The sequence below is a fragment of the Bufo gargarizans genome, chromosome 6 (assembly GCF_014858855.1).
Source record: "Bufo gargarizans isolate SCDJY-AF-19 chromosome 6, ASM1485885v1, whole genome shotgun sequence".
NCBI classification, from domain to species: Eukaryota; Metazoa; Chordata; class Amphibia; order Anura; family Bufonidae; genus Bufo; species Bufo gargarizans.
Genome location: NC_058085.1, coordinates 189226269 through 189241940, shown reverse-complemented (window position 1 = coordinate 189241940; position 15672 = coordinate 189226269). Strand labels below are relative to the sequence as shown.

General features: G+C 47.6%; 1 protein-coding gene across 2 annotated transcripts in view; it reads right to left on the bottom strand.

Moving 5' to 3' along the window:
• Nucleotides 1-15672, bottom strand: part of GHITM (growth hormone inducible transmembrane protein) — a 41808-nt gene that overhangs the window by 23484 nt on the left and 2652 nt on the right. For both annotated transcript variants that reach the window (XM_044297984.1, XM_044297985.1), the window contains exons 3-4: nt 12229-12331; nt 10869-10980 (exon numbers count right to left, since the gene is read on the bottom strand). In XM_044297984.1, the coding sequence (XP_044153919.1) occupies nt 10869-10980; nt 12229-12331 (215 nt within the window). The remainder of the gene's footprint in view (nt 1-10868; nt 10981-12228; nt 12332-15672) is intronic.

Below are 15672 nucleotides of genomic sequence, written 5' to 3'. Positions count from 1 at the left end.
GTGAGTTCCACACTGCGGGATGTCTGAGAGAAGGAGGGTGCCTTGACCAGGATGTCGTCCAAGTATGGGAGAAGAAAAACACTTCTTGAACGTAGAAGGGCCAAGACAGGGGCCAGGACCTTGGTGAACACTCGAGGAGCAGTCGCCAGACCAAAGGGAAGGGCGACGAATTGGAAGTGATCGTCCCCCACCGCAAAGCGCAGGAAGCGGTGATGACATGGAGCAACCGGAACGTGGAGGTATGCATCCTGAATGTCGATTGAGGCCATGAAATCCCCTCTTTCCAGGGAGGCCACTGCGGACCTGAGAGACTCCATCCGGAATCTCTGCAGTCGGAGAAAACGGTTCAGGCGTTTTAGGTCCAAGATCGGACGCACTGAGCCTTCCTTCTTGGGAACCACAAAGAGGTTCGAGTAGAACCCCCTGAACCTTTCCGTCGGAGGCACGGGGGCGACGACACCCTTGTCCATTAGAGAGTGAATGGCCGCGAAGAAGGCGGCCACTCGTACGGGATCTCGCGGAGGACGGGATCGGAAGAAACGGTCTGGCGGAATGGACGCAAATTCGATTTTGTATCCGCAAGATACAATCTCGAGCGCCCATGCGTCTGAGATGTGGGCCCGCCATACGTTCCTGAATAGGAGAAGGCGGCCCCCCACCCGGGTGGGTGGGGGCGCACCTTCAGGCAGAGGGCTGCTGGCCTGTGGGAGCCCGTGCAGGCTGGGACTTGCGCCAGGTAGGTTGCGTCCGAAAAAACGGCTTCTTGCGTCTATCCTGGGCTGGGCCAGAGGAAGAAGAACTGGCCGCGGGTCTAGACCCGGTGGGCTTGCGAAAGGACCGAAAATGGGACGAACCAGCGCGACCACGGGGGGCGCCCATTGGCCTGGACTGGGGGAGGTGAGTACTCTTCCCACCCGTGGCCTCTGATATAAGTTCATCCAGACGGGTTCCGAACAGGCGGGAACCCGTGAATGGTAGGCCGGCCAAAGAGCGTTTGGAAGCGGCGTCCGCCGCCCAAACCTTCAGCCAGAGTTCCCTCCTGACAGAAACTGCCAGGGCAGAGGAACGGGCAATGAGGGCACCCGCATCAAGGGAGGCCTCACAGACGAATTTTCCGGCCTGAACAATTAGTTGGGCTAAGGAACGGAGGTCCTGAACAGGGACGTCCGACCCTAACTCCCGTTCCAGTTGCAAACCCCATTCAGAGACCGCTTTGCCAACCCAGGCGGAGGCAAAGACCGGTCTAAGGGCCGAACCAGAGGCAGTAAATATGGCCTTGGAGAGGGATTCCGTACGACGGTCCTCAACAGACTGGAGGGAAGATCCGTCCTGTACAGGAATAGTAGTGCTTTTGGACAGGCGAGCCACGGGAGGATCAACCTTAGGCGGGGATGTCCACGTGGTCACAGAATCCGCTGGAAAGGGATAACAAATGTCCAGCTTTTTGGGTGTAATAAAGCGGACGTTAGGCCGAGTCCAAGCCTTGGATACCACAGAAGAAAAATCAGCGTGTATGGGAAAAACCTTGGAGGCCTGTTTGGGGCGGAGAAAGGACACGCCGGCCTGTTCAGAGCTGGGGGGGTCATCGTGTAGCTGAAAGGTATCACGGATGCTAGTGACAAGATGCCCCACCGCGGACGCCAATTTGGACGGAAGCTCTGAGTCCATGTCCACGTCCGAATCCGCCAGTTCTCCCTCAGAAAGCGTATCCCTTTGAGAGGATAGACTTGACTGAGCTTGCACGCATGGCGGAGAGAGCGAAGCATCTGGAGAAGATGTGCGCTCAACCCTTGAACGTTTCTGAGTATGCCGGGCCCTGGAAGATTCGCTGGGAGGCAGGGAACCAGTGGGGGCGGCAGAAACGGTAGTCCCAGCGGGTGCGACAGGGATTGTGGCAGCCTGCGGGAGAGGCGGTCTATCCACGAGATGGCCCACTACGTGTGTAAGGCTTTCCACCGCCTGAGACAGAGACCTAGCCCAGGCAGGGGGTTCAGAGGCACCGGGGGGGCGCAGCGGGAAGCGGGCCCTGCACCGGGGCCTGACATGCAAGGCAATGCGGCTCAGATTGCCCACGCGGAAAAAGTTCCTTACAGGCGGTACAGGCATGGTACCAGGGTTTGGGGGCACCTGTGGGATCTGACATGCTGAAGTGTGGTTGTACTCTAATATAGAGACCACAAAGGGTTATAGCAGCTATGACCAGGAGGGTTAGGAGAGGGTTAACTGTCCTACCAGTGCCTCAGAAGAACGTCAGGAGATGGCCCAGATCAGCAGCAGCAGAGAAGCAGTGAACAGCAGTGAGCAGCAGAGAGCGCCCACAGAAGCCGAGCGATGTACACAGGAGGTTAGAGTCCCCCACCGTGTCCCAGCTTCCTGTCAGGAGTGAGGAAGCGCGGGAAACCTCAGCAGAAAGCGCGGGGAACAAGCTCCGCCCCCTCCAGCGCTTGAAATGTCTCCTGTGAAGGAGAACGTAGCTCCGCCCCCAAAATGACGCGCGGAAGCCCCGCCCCCTACCGGGACCGCTAAGCCCCGCCCCCCGTTCTCGGCGGGAAGGGGGAGAGAGAGAAGAGAAAAATGGAGTCAGCCCCGATGAGGGGGAGGGGGGGGGAGAAAGATAGCAGCGTGGGGGGGAAAAGCGTGGGGGTGCTGAGGATGCTGCTGTGCTGCATTGTCCTGCAGATGAGCGCTCAGAATGAGCGACCACGGGTGCCCCCCTTACCCAGAGGGGTAGATGCTGCAGATAGGGACGGGGTATGGGCTGGAATAGCCATCTCACCGTGCGACGTCTTCACCCTCAGTCCTTTCCAGCAGGGTCGCCCCTTCAGCCACTGGCACCGCAGTGGCAGGAAGCTGGAAGAGGGGCTTGGCGTGCGGGCGACCCCCTAGCTGGCGGGATGTAGGGGAGCCATTGCTGCCCAGATCCTCCTATTGCTTCTGTGGGGGAGGCAGCAGTGCAGATAAGTTGGCACTGGCGCAGCTCAACCCCGGGAGAGCAGAGAGGTCAAATGCGTCTCTGGTATCCCTAGGAAAAAATAAAATAACAAAATTAGAAGAAAAAGTAAAAATAACAAGGAGAAAACAGCCCTGCAGTAGCAGGGAGTGTCTTGCCTCCTTGGACACTAAGCTAAAACTGGTAGCCTCTATCTCCCGGCTGAGGGTATAGCTGATGGAGGAGGGGCTTAACAGTTTTACTTAGTGTCACGCCTCCTAGGGAGCTGAGCTATACCCAAGGTCTGTGTCCCCCAAGGAAAATGGGCGAGAAAACTACATTTTATTTTTTGCCACATTATGCCATTCCCCGTATGGGATAAGTTGATTTATATTTTAATAGTACAGGCATATTCACATGCGGCGATGCCCATTATGTTATTTTTTTAAATGTTTATTTTATTTTTATAGGTTTCTATTTTTCAAAATCTTTTTTTCTTTTATGTCCCCAAGTGGACTCCATCTTGCAATAATCAGATAGCAATTTGTATAATATAATGGAATTTGCTCCATTATTATATATAGAAATAGGTATATTACAGTTTAGTGCTGCCACCTGCTGGCCTAAACCGTAATATACATGTAATGAGAACGCCTTCTCTGATCTCCGCCGGGGCAAATCTTTCTTGCCTAGAAAGCACACGCTTCTGGGTTTTAGCCCTCTCAGAAGCGTGGTCGCATCTGAGGGGTTAACTGTACCCGGCGGCCAAGGTGCTTGATCCGGAATGGGTGCCATCTTTAAAGACATGTATGGCAAATGTTGGGAAGGGGTTAATTCAATTATTTTTAGGAGGCAAGGTGACAAAAAAAAAAAAAAAGTGATTGTGTCTTTTTTTATGCCACTCCCATACAGAGCTGATCTGGAGCGCAAATGACAGAGTGCCAGTCAGGCTCAGAGCAGAAGTGGCAGTGGAACATTGGAGTATACTTAAAGTGGACCTTTCACTAGTATACAAACTAAAAACGAACTATACCTGTGGGCAGAGCGGTGCCCAGGGGTCCCCCTGCACTTACTAGTATGCCTGGGCACCGCTCCGTTCGCCCGGTATAGGCTCCGGTGTCTCAGCTCCGTCTGTTGTACTGGACTGATTTTTTTGTAGGAGGCGTGTCCCTTGCTGCAGTGCTGGCCAATCGCAGCCAGGCTATGAGCTGTGCGCTATGAGCTGTGCGCTGCGATTGGCCAGTGCTGCAGCAAGGGACACGCCTCCTATATAAAAAAAAAAAAAAAAAAAAAAAAAAAAAAACAGTCCAGTACAACAGATGGAGCTGAGACACCGGAGCCTATAGCGGGCGAACGGAGCGGTGCCCAGGCATACTAGTAAGTGCAGGGGGACCCCTGGGCGCCGCTCTGCCCACAGGTATAGTTAGTTTTTAGTTTGTATACTAGTGAAAGGTCCTCTTTAACCACCTCCGGACCGCCTAACGCGCCGATGCGTCCGGAAGGTGGTTGCTTTTCTCCTCCTGGACGCATCGGCGCGTCATCTCGCGAGACGCGAGATTTCCTGTGAACGCGCGCACACAGGCGCGCGCGCTCACAGGAACGGAAGGTAAGCGAGTGGATCTCCAGCCTGCCAGCGGCGATCGCTCGCTGGCAGGCTGGAGATCCGAATTTTTTAACCCCTAACAGGTATATTAGACGCTGTTTTCATAACAGCGTCTAATATACCTCCTACCTGGTCCTCTGGTGGTCCCTTTTGTTAGGATCGACCACCAGAGGACTCAGGTAGGTCAGTACAGTCCCACCAAACACCACACTACACTACACTACACCCCCCCCCCTCCCCCGTCACTTATTAACCCCTTATAAACCCCTGATCACCCCATATAAACTCCCTGATCACCCCCCTGTCATTGATCACCCCCCTGTCATTGATCACCCCCCTGTCATTGATCACCCCCCTGTCATTGATCACCCCCCTGTCATTGATCACCCCCCTGTCATTGATCACCCCCCTGTCATTGATCACCCCCCTGTCATTGATCACCCCCCTGTCAGGCTCCGTTCAGACGTCCGCATGATTTTTACGGATCCGATCCATGTATCCATGGATCCGTAAAAATCATGCGGACGTCTGAATGGAGCCTTACAGGGGGGTGATCAATGACAGGCGGGTGATCACCCATATACACTCCCTGATCACCCCCTGTCATTGATCACCCCCCTGTCATTGATCACCCCCCTGTCATTGATCACCCCCCTGTCAGGCTCCATTCAGACGTCCGCATGATTTTTACGGATCCGATCCATGTATCCATGGATCCGTAAAAATCATGCGGACGTCTGAATGGAGCCTTACAGGGGGGGTGATCAGTGACAGGGGGGTGATCACCCTGATTACCCTGATCACCCCCTGTCATTGATAACCCCCCTGTAAGGCTCCATTCAGACGTCCGCATGCGTTCTGTGGATCCGATCCATGTATCCATGGATCCGTAAAAAATCATGCGGATGTCTGAATGGAGCCTTACAGGGGGGTGATCAGTGACAGGGGGGGTGATCACCCTGATTACCCTGATCACCCCCTGTCATTGATAACCCCCCTGTAAGGCTCCATTCAGACGTCCGCATGCGTTCTGTGGATCCGATCCATGGATCCGTAAAAAATCATGCGGATGTCTGAATGGAGCCTTACAGGGGGGGTGATCAGTGACAGGGGGGTGATCACCCTGATTACCCTGATCACCCCCTGTCATTGATAACCAACCTGTAAGGCTCCATTCAGACGTCCGCATGCGTTCTGTGGATCCGATCCATGGATCCATGGATCCGTAAAAAATCATGCGGATGTCTGAATGGAGCCTTACAGGGGGGGTGATCAGTGACAGGGGGGTGATCACCCTGATTACCCTGATCACCCCCGGTCATTGATAACCCCCCTGTAAGGCTCCATTCAGACGTCCGCATGCGTTCTGTGGATCCGATCCATGTATCCATGGATCCGTAAAAAATCATGCGGATGTCTGAATGGAGCCTTACAGGGGGGGTGATCAATGACAGGGGGGTGATCAGGGAGTCTATATGGGTGATCACCCCCCTGTCATTGATCACCCCCCTGTCATTGATCACTCCCCCCCTGGTAAGGCTCCATTCAGCCATTTTTTTGGGCACAAGTTAGCGGACATTTTTTGTTTGTTTTTGTTTTTTCTTACTAAGTCTCATATTCCACTAACTTGTGCCAAAAAATAAAATCTCACATGGACGCACCATACCCCTCACGGAATCCAAATGCGTAAACATTTTTAGACATTTATATTCCAGACTTCTTCTCACGCTTTAGGGCCCCTAAAAAGCCAGGGCAGTATAAATACCCCACATGTGACCCCATTTCGGAAAGAAGACACCCCAAGGTATTCCGTGAGGGGCATATTGAGTCCATGAAAGATTGAAATTTTTGTCCTAAGTTAGCGGAAAGTGAGACTTTGTGAGAAAAAAAACAAAAAAAAAAATCAATATCCGCTAACTTATGCAAAAAAAAAAAAATTCTAGGAACTCGCCATGCCCCTCATTGAATACCTTGGGGTGTCTTCTTTCCAAAGTGGGGTCACATGTGGGGTATTTATACTGCCCTGGCTTTTTAGGGGCCCGAAAGTGTGAGAAGAAGTCTGGGATCCAAATGTCTAAAAATGCCCTCCTAAAAGGAATTTGGGCCCCTTTGCGCATCTAGGCTGCAAAAAAGTGTCACACATCTGGTATCGCCGTACTCAGGAGAAGTTGGGGAATGTGTTTTGGGGTGTCATTTTACATATACCCATGCTGGGTGAGAAAAATATCTTGGTCAAATGCCAACTTTGTATAAAAAAATGGGAAAAGTTGTCTTTTGCCAAGATATTTCTCTCACCCAGCATGGGTATATGTAAAATGACCCCCCAAAACACATTGCCCAACTTCTCCTGAGTACGGCGATACCAGATGTGTCACACTTTTTTGCAGCCAAGGTGGGCAAAGGGGCACCTTTCGGATTTCGCAGGCCATTTTTTACACATTTTGATTTCAAGGTACTTCTTACACATTTGGGCCCCTAAATTGCCAGGGCAGTATAACTACGCCACAAGTGACCCCATTTTGGAAAGAAGACACCCCAAGGTATTCCGTGGGGGGCACGGCGAGTTCCTAGAATTTTTTATTTTTTGTCACAATTTAGCGGAAAATGATGATTTTTCTTTTTTTTTCTTTTTTCCTTACAAAGTCTCATATTCCACTAACTTGCGACAAAAAATAAAAAATTCTAGGAACTCGCCATGCCCCTCACGGAATACCTTGGGGTGTCTTCTTTCCAAAATGGGGTCACTTGTGGCGTAGTTATACTGCCCTGGCAATTTAGGGGCCCAAATGTGTGAGAAGAACTTTGCAATCAAAATGTGTAAAAAATGCCCTGCAAAATCCGAAAGGTGCACTTTGGAATATGTGCCCCTTTGCCCACCTTGGCAGCAAAAAAGTGTGACACATCTGGTATCGCCGTACTCAGGAGAAGTTGGGCAATGTGTTTTGGGGTGTCATTTTACATATACCCATGCTGGGTGAGAAAAATATCTTGGTCAAATGCCAACTTTGTATAAAAAAATGGGAAAAGTTGTCTTTTGCCAAGATATTTCTCTCACCCAGCATGGTTATATGTAAAATGACACCCCAAAACACATTCCCCAACTTCTCCTGAGTACGGCGATACCACATGTGTGACACTTTTTTGATGCCAAGGTGGGCAAAGGGGCACATATTCCAAAGTGCACCTTTCGGATTTCACCGGTCATTTTTTACAGATTTTGATTGCAAAGTACTTCTCACACATTTGGGCCCCTAAATTGCCAGGGCAGTATAACTACGCCACAAGTGACCCCATTTTGGAAAGAAGACACCCCAAGGTATTCCGTGAGGGGCATGGCGAGTTCCTAGAATTTTTTTTTTTTGTCGCAAGTTAGTGGAATATGAGACTTTGTAAGGAAAAAAGAGAAAAAAAAAATAAATCATCATTTTCCGCTAACTTGTGACAAAAAATAAAAAATTCTAGGAACTCGCAGTGCCCCTCACGGAATACCTTAGGGTGTCTTCTTTCCAAAATGGGGTCACTTGTGGCGTAGTTATACTGCCCTGGCAATTTAGGGGCCCAAATGTGTGAGAAGTACCTTGCAATCAAAATGTGTAAAAAATGCCCTGCAAAATCCGAAAGGTGCACTTTGGAATATGTGCCCCTTTGCCCACCTTGGCAGCAAAAAAGTGTGACACATCTGGTATCGCCGTACTCAGGAGAAGTTGGGGAATGTGTTTTGGGGTGTCATTTTACATATACCCATGCTGGGTGAGAAAAATATCTTGGTCAAATGCCAACTTTGTATAAAAAAATGGGAAAAGTTGTCTTTTGCCAAGATATTTCTCTCACCCAGCATGGTTATATGTAAAATGACACCCCAAAACACATTCCCCAACTTCTCCTGAGTACGGCGATACCACATGTGTGACACTTTTTTGCTGCCAAGGTGGGCAAAGGGGCACATATTCCAAAGTGCACCTTTCGGATTTCACCGGTCATTTCTTACACATTTTGATTGCAAAGTTCTTCTCACACATTTGGGCCCCTAAATTGCCAGGGCAGTATAACTACCCCACAAGTGACCCCATTTTGGAAAGAAGACACCCCAAGGTATTCTGTGAGGGGCATGGTGAGTTCCTAGAATTTTTTATTTTTTGTCGCAAGTTAGTGGAATATGAGACTTTGTAAGAAAAAAATAAAAAAATAAAAATCATCATCATTTTCCGCTAACTTGTGACAAAAAATAAAAAGTTCTATGAACTCACTATGCCCATCAGCGAATACCTTAGGGTGTCTACTTTCCGAAATGGGGTCATTTGTGGGGTTTTTCTACTGTTTGGGCATTGTAGAACCTCAGGAAACATGACAGGTGCTCAGAAAATCAGAGCCGTTTCAAAAAGCGGAAATTCACATTTTTGTACCATAGTTTGTAAATGCTATAACTTTTACCCAAACCATTTTTTTTTTTTGCCCAAACATTTTTTTTTTATCAAAGACATGTAGAACTATAAATTTAGCGAAAAATTTATATATGGATGTCGTTTTTTTTGCAAAATTTCACAGCTGAAAGTGAAAAATGTCATTTTTTTGCAAAAAAATCGTTACATTTTGATTAATAACAAAAAAAGTAAAAATGTCAGCAGCAATAAAATACCACCAAATGAAAGCTCCATTAGTGAGAAGAAAAGGAGGTAAAATTCATTTGGGTGGTAAGTTGCATGACCGAGCGATAAACGGTGAAAGGAGTGTAGTGCCGAAGTGTAAAAAGTGGCCTGGTCATGAAGGGGGTTTCACCTAGCGGGGCTGAAGTGGTTAAAGGGAACCTGTCACCAGGATTTTGTGTATAGAGCTGAGGACATGAGTTGCTAAATGGCCGCTAGCACATAACGATTTGATACATATGCAAATTAACCTGAGAGGAGTCCTGTCCCTGAGACGAGTCAGTGACAGGACTCATGTCAGGTTAATTTGCATATGTATCAAATCAGTTTTTTTAAACAATAAAAGCACACAGAGCTATGGGGACTGGGTTATTAAACAATAAAAGCAACCCATGTCCTCAGCTCTATACACAAAATCCCGGTGACAGGTTCCCTTTAAGCCTAAGTAAGCATCATTTTGCTTCACTGGAAACCTCTGCAAAGCACCACTCTCGTGAGACAGTGACACTTAGGCCTCTTTCAGACGGGCGTTGCGGGAAAATGTGCGGGTGCGTTGCGGGAACACGCACGATTTTCCACGCCAGTGCAAAACATTGTAATGCGTTTTGCACTCGCGTGAGAAAAATCGCGCATGTTTGGTACCCAAACCCGTTCGGGCTTGGGATCAGTGTTCTGTAGATTGTATTATTTTCCCTTATAACATGGTTAGAAGGGAAAATAATAGCATTCTGAATACTGAGTGCATAGTGCAATAGCCCTGAAGGGGTTAAAAAAAAAAATAATTAACCCCGGCATCTCCTGTCTTCATCTTAGCTGTGTAAGGAACAGGACCTGTGGTGACGTCACTCCGGTCATCACATGATCTTTTACCATGGTGATGGATCATGTGATGACCGGAGTGACGTCACCACAGGTCCTGTTCCTCCACACAGCTAAGATGAAGACAGAAGGAGATGCCGGCTTTGCGATCCAGTGGACTAAGATGAGTTAAAAATGTTTTATTTTTTTAACCCCTCCAGTGCTATTTTACTATGCATTCTGTATTCAGAATGCTATTATTTTCCCTTCTAACCATGTTATAAGGGAAAATAATACAATCTACATCCCGATTGTCTCCTAGCAACAGTGCGTGAAAAATCGCACCGCATCCGCACTTGCTTGCGATTTTCACGCAACCCCATTCATTTCAATGGGGCCTGCGTTACGTGAAAAACGCACAAAATAGAGCATGCTGCGATTTTCACGCAACGCATAAGTGATGCGTGAAAATCACTGCTCATGTGAACAGCCCCATAGTAATGAATGGGTCGGGATTCAGTGCAGGTGCAATGCGTTCAACTCACGCATCGCATCCGCGCGGAATACTCACCCGTGTGAAAGGGGCCTTATAGTAACGTCATAAGAATGGGTGGTCTCCAGCAGTAATTTGCTAGTGCTGAACATCCTTTCCACAAAGACTGTGCAGGTATGCCTCAGGAAAGCCCTCGATATTCGCTCTCCTTCAGTGTTACCGAGCACTCGTTTCTGATCTGACTGGAGGAGAGCTGCTGACCGACTCATCCTGAAGCACACAGCTCCTTTTAGGAAAACATACTATACACTCCTGGACTCTGCTTTGGGAAGGGGTGGTCAAAACTGAACAGGTATCCATGTGCACATTTCTGAGAAGAATAAATAATTGAAAGGAACTTACACAGCCTTCTCAATGGCACCAATTTCATTAGACATTCCCAATCCATAATAACAAAGCGCCCCAAGACCAATCACAGCACTTCCAGCAACAATCAGTCTCCCTGTTGCATCAACTGGAGCAAAGAAAAATCATTAATATTTATATGCATTTATAAAAGCACAAAGTAAATGTTTATGTTCAAATGGGAGAAGCAAGAGCGCTCCCCAGCACATCAGATGTTCTTGGTTGAACTCCCACTTGTTCAGAAACCAACATCTGGAGTTCGAAACTTGTTGCCAGCTGCAGTGTCATTCTCCTAGCGGCACAGCTTGCACTCCGAGCTACTCAAACTACATCCCTAACTGCGTTGACTTGAAGCAGAGGGATCCTGTTGTCTTTTGGAATCTCATGGTCTCTTTGCATAGGGAACTTCAGTGCAGACGGAGTCTGAGTTGATCAGAGTGCAAGTGGTGCCACTAGGAGAATGAGGACACTGCAGCGGGAACAAGTCCTGACCCCAATGTCTCAGAGATGAGGTTGATTTCTGAACAAATGGGAGTTCAAGCAAGAACATCCAATGTGACGAGAAGCGCTCCGGCTCTACAAAATAGTTTGACTGCATGTTGGATTTAGTTGTTATTTAGAACAAACATTATGGATGCCTAGTTCCACATCAGAACCTTAATTTAGTAGACCAACATCAACGAATCAGGTGTGAACACGGATTACTACATGACCGTGAGGGCCCTGCTGCACACAGTTTATATTCAGGATGTAAACTGTTGTGAAGGTTATATTTTTACAGGTGGCTGTAGATGCGAGTTATCCACTCCCTTCTGGTCCTCAGCTGTGTCATGTGACTGAAAATGACTCTCCAACAGTTGTGTGGACAGGAAATCCATTTCTCTATTCATTCCTCTGAGACTGCCATTGAGGCTCCCATAGGAATGAATGGAGAAACTTACTTCCTGTCCACACACAAGCTACTGTGTTACGGTAGTTGGAGAGTCAGGGCATTAAAGGGGTTTACTGGGAATAATTACTTTTTATTTAATGACTAGCTTTACCGGTGATGTGCTACTTGTGGCCACGTCACCATTGAATCTAGTCAATGGCTGCAGCAGAGCATGTGAATTTGTAAGCATTCCGGGGACCGTAACATGGACACAGCAGAGACAACGCAAAGGACCGGAGCAGCAGGGAGCAGGTAAGTATCCATTTTCAGTATCAAGGGGAAGAAGGGCTGTGGGCATTACATAAAAAGTAATTATTCCTGGACAACCCCTTTAAGTCTAGTATTTGTATTAGTTACTACAAAATATATGCATCAGAGGTCAAAATTATCTAGAAACTGTAGAAATCCTAGTCAACTCATACTTACAATGTGCTGCTGTTCCCACTGATGACTCCAATGCTGCTTCTTTGACTTCTTCACGTGCGGTCTTTGCACGACGCATACCAAATTTAGCTTTAGTGGAATAACCCTGTTTTAATAAAATACACTGCATGAGAAGTTTTAAGAATCAGGTTACATAGCCAGATAAAATGATTCAATATGGTCAATTGTAGTATGAAAATGAATATAAGTAAGAATCTAGAAGATTAAATATGTACAACCACAGCAAAGGTCAATGTTGTGGTCACTGAAAAGTGAATTCTAAAAAAACTGCTCTAGGGAGAGCCTGACCAAATGTTCTATAAGGAAATATGGAGATGGTAGAGGGGAAATGATCAAGGTTGGTAACTTCTCATTTTCATGTGATGAGCACCCCTTTAAGGCTAGATCACACATGACTACGTGGGTTTACATGCTAAGAAAATTTCCTGGTGTATACCAAATAAATCTTTCATGCTTTATTGATCCATGTTAAAATGCTCACAAACAGTACCTGTTGCACTGCACTACCACTCACGTGTTTTGGACGCAATTTACATTCTTACTCATAGCTATGAATAGGGATGCCTATCACGTCTGAAACACAAGATGTAGTGCAGTGCAAATGTACCGTTTGTGAACATGGATCAATAAAGCATGTACGTTTTACTCCTGGCACTAGATTTATGTGGCTGGACTGGAGTGGGGTCCGTGCTGCCGGCATCCTGTAGTGTAGGTGAAGCTGGTTTATGGTTCTCATACATTGAACACACTCACTATAAAAATGTATTAAGATTGCCGTTTCATAGGCCATTCTTAAATCAAAAGCCTGATGGCATTAGAGTTGTAGCAATACCAAATTTTTTATTAGATTTCCATACCATAAAAAAGTATTGCGATACTAGATACCACGCAAAAAAACAAAAAAGCCATGTGCATTTCACATTTTAAAAAATGGCAAATCGCGCAGTTTTTTTTTCTGTTCTGGCAGCCAGGGCTTCAGTAGCGTCCTGGCTGCCATGGTAACCGATCGGAGCCCCAGAATTACATAGCTGGGGCTCCGATCAGAAGCTGCCACTGCAGCATCAATGAGGAGGGGAGGGGACCCTGTGGCCACTGCCACCAATGATTATAATACTGGGGGAGGGGGGTGGGCGCACTGCCACCAATGCTAATTAACCTTTAATACAGGAGGCGGATATTGGCAGCAGATTAGTGGCAGTTAACCCCTCAGGTGCGTTAACTGCCGCTGATCACAGCTCCCTGTCAGAGGCAGGATGTCGGCAATGCGATTCTGCTGCCAGCACCCGCCTCCTGTATTAAAAATTTTAAGACGACCTTCTATGGGTTCGGACTTTGTCAAGTAGCAGGCTACATAGAGCGGCGCCCAGGGATCTCCCTGCACTTACCATCTTACTATTATTCCTGGACGCCGCTCCGTTAGCCGCTGTGCCCCCGTTATCTTCTCCTGCTCCGTATGCTAATAACTACTATCGGAGCAATGGGGAGGAGACATCAACTTCTCTCCTGGGCTTTCCTTCTCCCTGGCTGTGACATTCTGCACTGCGATTGGACAGCGCTACAGCCAGGGAGAAGGAACGCCCACTAGAGAAGCTGATGTCTCCTCCCCATCGCTCCGATAGTAATTAGCATGTGGAGCAGGAGACAGTAATGGGGCACAGCGGGCGAACGGAGCGGCGCTCAGGAATAATATTAAGTGCTGGGACATCTCTGGGCACCGCTCTATGTAGCCTGCTACTTCCGGGGTCATGAAAAGTCCTATCATTGGTGGCGTAGGGCACCCTCTCCTCCTCCGCCTCTCTCTCCCCATTGGTGGCAGCAGCAGCGGAACAGGGGGAGGGAGAGACAGCTTCCTTCTCCTCTGTGCTGCTGAGGGAACACGAGCGCGCCGACAGCAGCCCAGTATCGATACCCGGACAAAAGTATCGATTGGGTATCGAAATGTCGATACCCACAACAATCCTAGATGGCATATTTTCAGCTATCTGTTCACTAGAAACTATATTAAGCTATAATTTAAGGCAGTGAATTATAATGTGTTAGCCGAAGAAGCTGCGACCCTTCTACTAAACCCAGCCCAATTATAAAAAAGTGATGCGAGTGGTGGAAAATGTCAAAAAGTCACAGGTTTCTACTCAACATTCAGCTCATGCAAAATCTGCACAAAGCAGTTTCCGTAAGGCCAGCCACCTGAGGTCTGCACTTCGTCCCAATATCACTGCCGAAATGGTGAGACGGAACAACTCAGGGTAACCTTCTTTTCAATGTGTATAAATAATCACATGATAGGTAATCACTTGCATTGTGTTCCCAGCTTTGAACGGAGGACTGCAGCATGCACTCTGCCACTACATTATAAAGGGGTTGTCTCACTGCAGGAAATAGCATTTTTCCATGTAGAGAATGTTATTACAAGGCACTTCCTAATGTATTGTGGTCGTCCATATTGCTTCCTTTGCTGGCTGGATTCATTCATGGTGGTCGTGGTTGTACACTATAGGCAAAAGTGACAACCTCTCTGGTGGCCGGGACCATGGGAGCTCACAGAGTGGTGCTTTTCTATAGTGTGCAAGCACAACCACCACTGCTGGATTGCACGGTGGTCGTAGCCACGGAAACAAGCAGTGTATGTGATGGAAAAAGGAATCCAGCCAGCAAAAGAGGCAATATGGACAATCACAATACGTTAGTAAATGCCTTGTATTAACTTTTCTACATGATAAATGCTATTTGCTGAAGTGAGACAACCCCCTTTAAATTCTGTGCAAATGTCAGGGCTGTACTCTGCTATCTTTGACAGTCCCAGAGACCTTGAAAGGAGCGGCATTGCACAAGCTCAACTGCTGCTCCATTCAGATAGGGCACATGGGATCCTTGTTCTCTTTATTGTGGGGGTGTCAGAGATTAAACCCCCAATGATTGGATACGGATAGCTGCTAAGTTTCAATCTTGGTCCAACTCCTTTAAAAGGAGTTTCCTGAGATAAAGAATGTCCTGTAAGCAAAGAATTATGATGTAATATGATAACAGAAGACGCTATACACGTTTCATTCCCAGCTGCTCTGGTTCTCCCCAAAGACCCACATCATTGGCCTCAAAAGTATACTTCACAAGACCTCCGAGTCCAGTAACTGGCTGCAGAGGTCATGTGGTGTATATAGGCACATTACCACTGCAGCTATGTATAGAAAGCCCTGCAGGGTGGGCCAGTATATTGGCGCTGGAGCGTTGATAGCGTTAACACCTGAAAATCAATAAGTTTATAGAGGCTCTACTGACTATGAACTATGGTATCAGTGCTCACTCCTCGACACACCCACTGTCTATTTGAACAGTAGAATTGAAAATAATTGAGTGGAGGGCACTCGGTTATCTGGTGTTGTACAGAATTATCCACTTGGATCAACATAAAAAGTGTGTTTATTACCA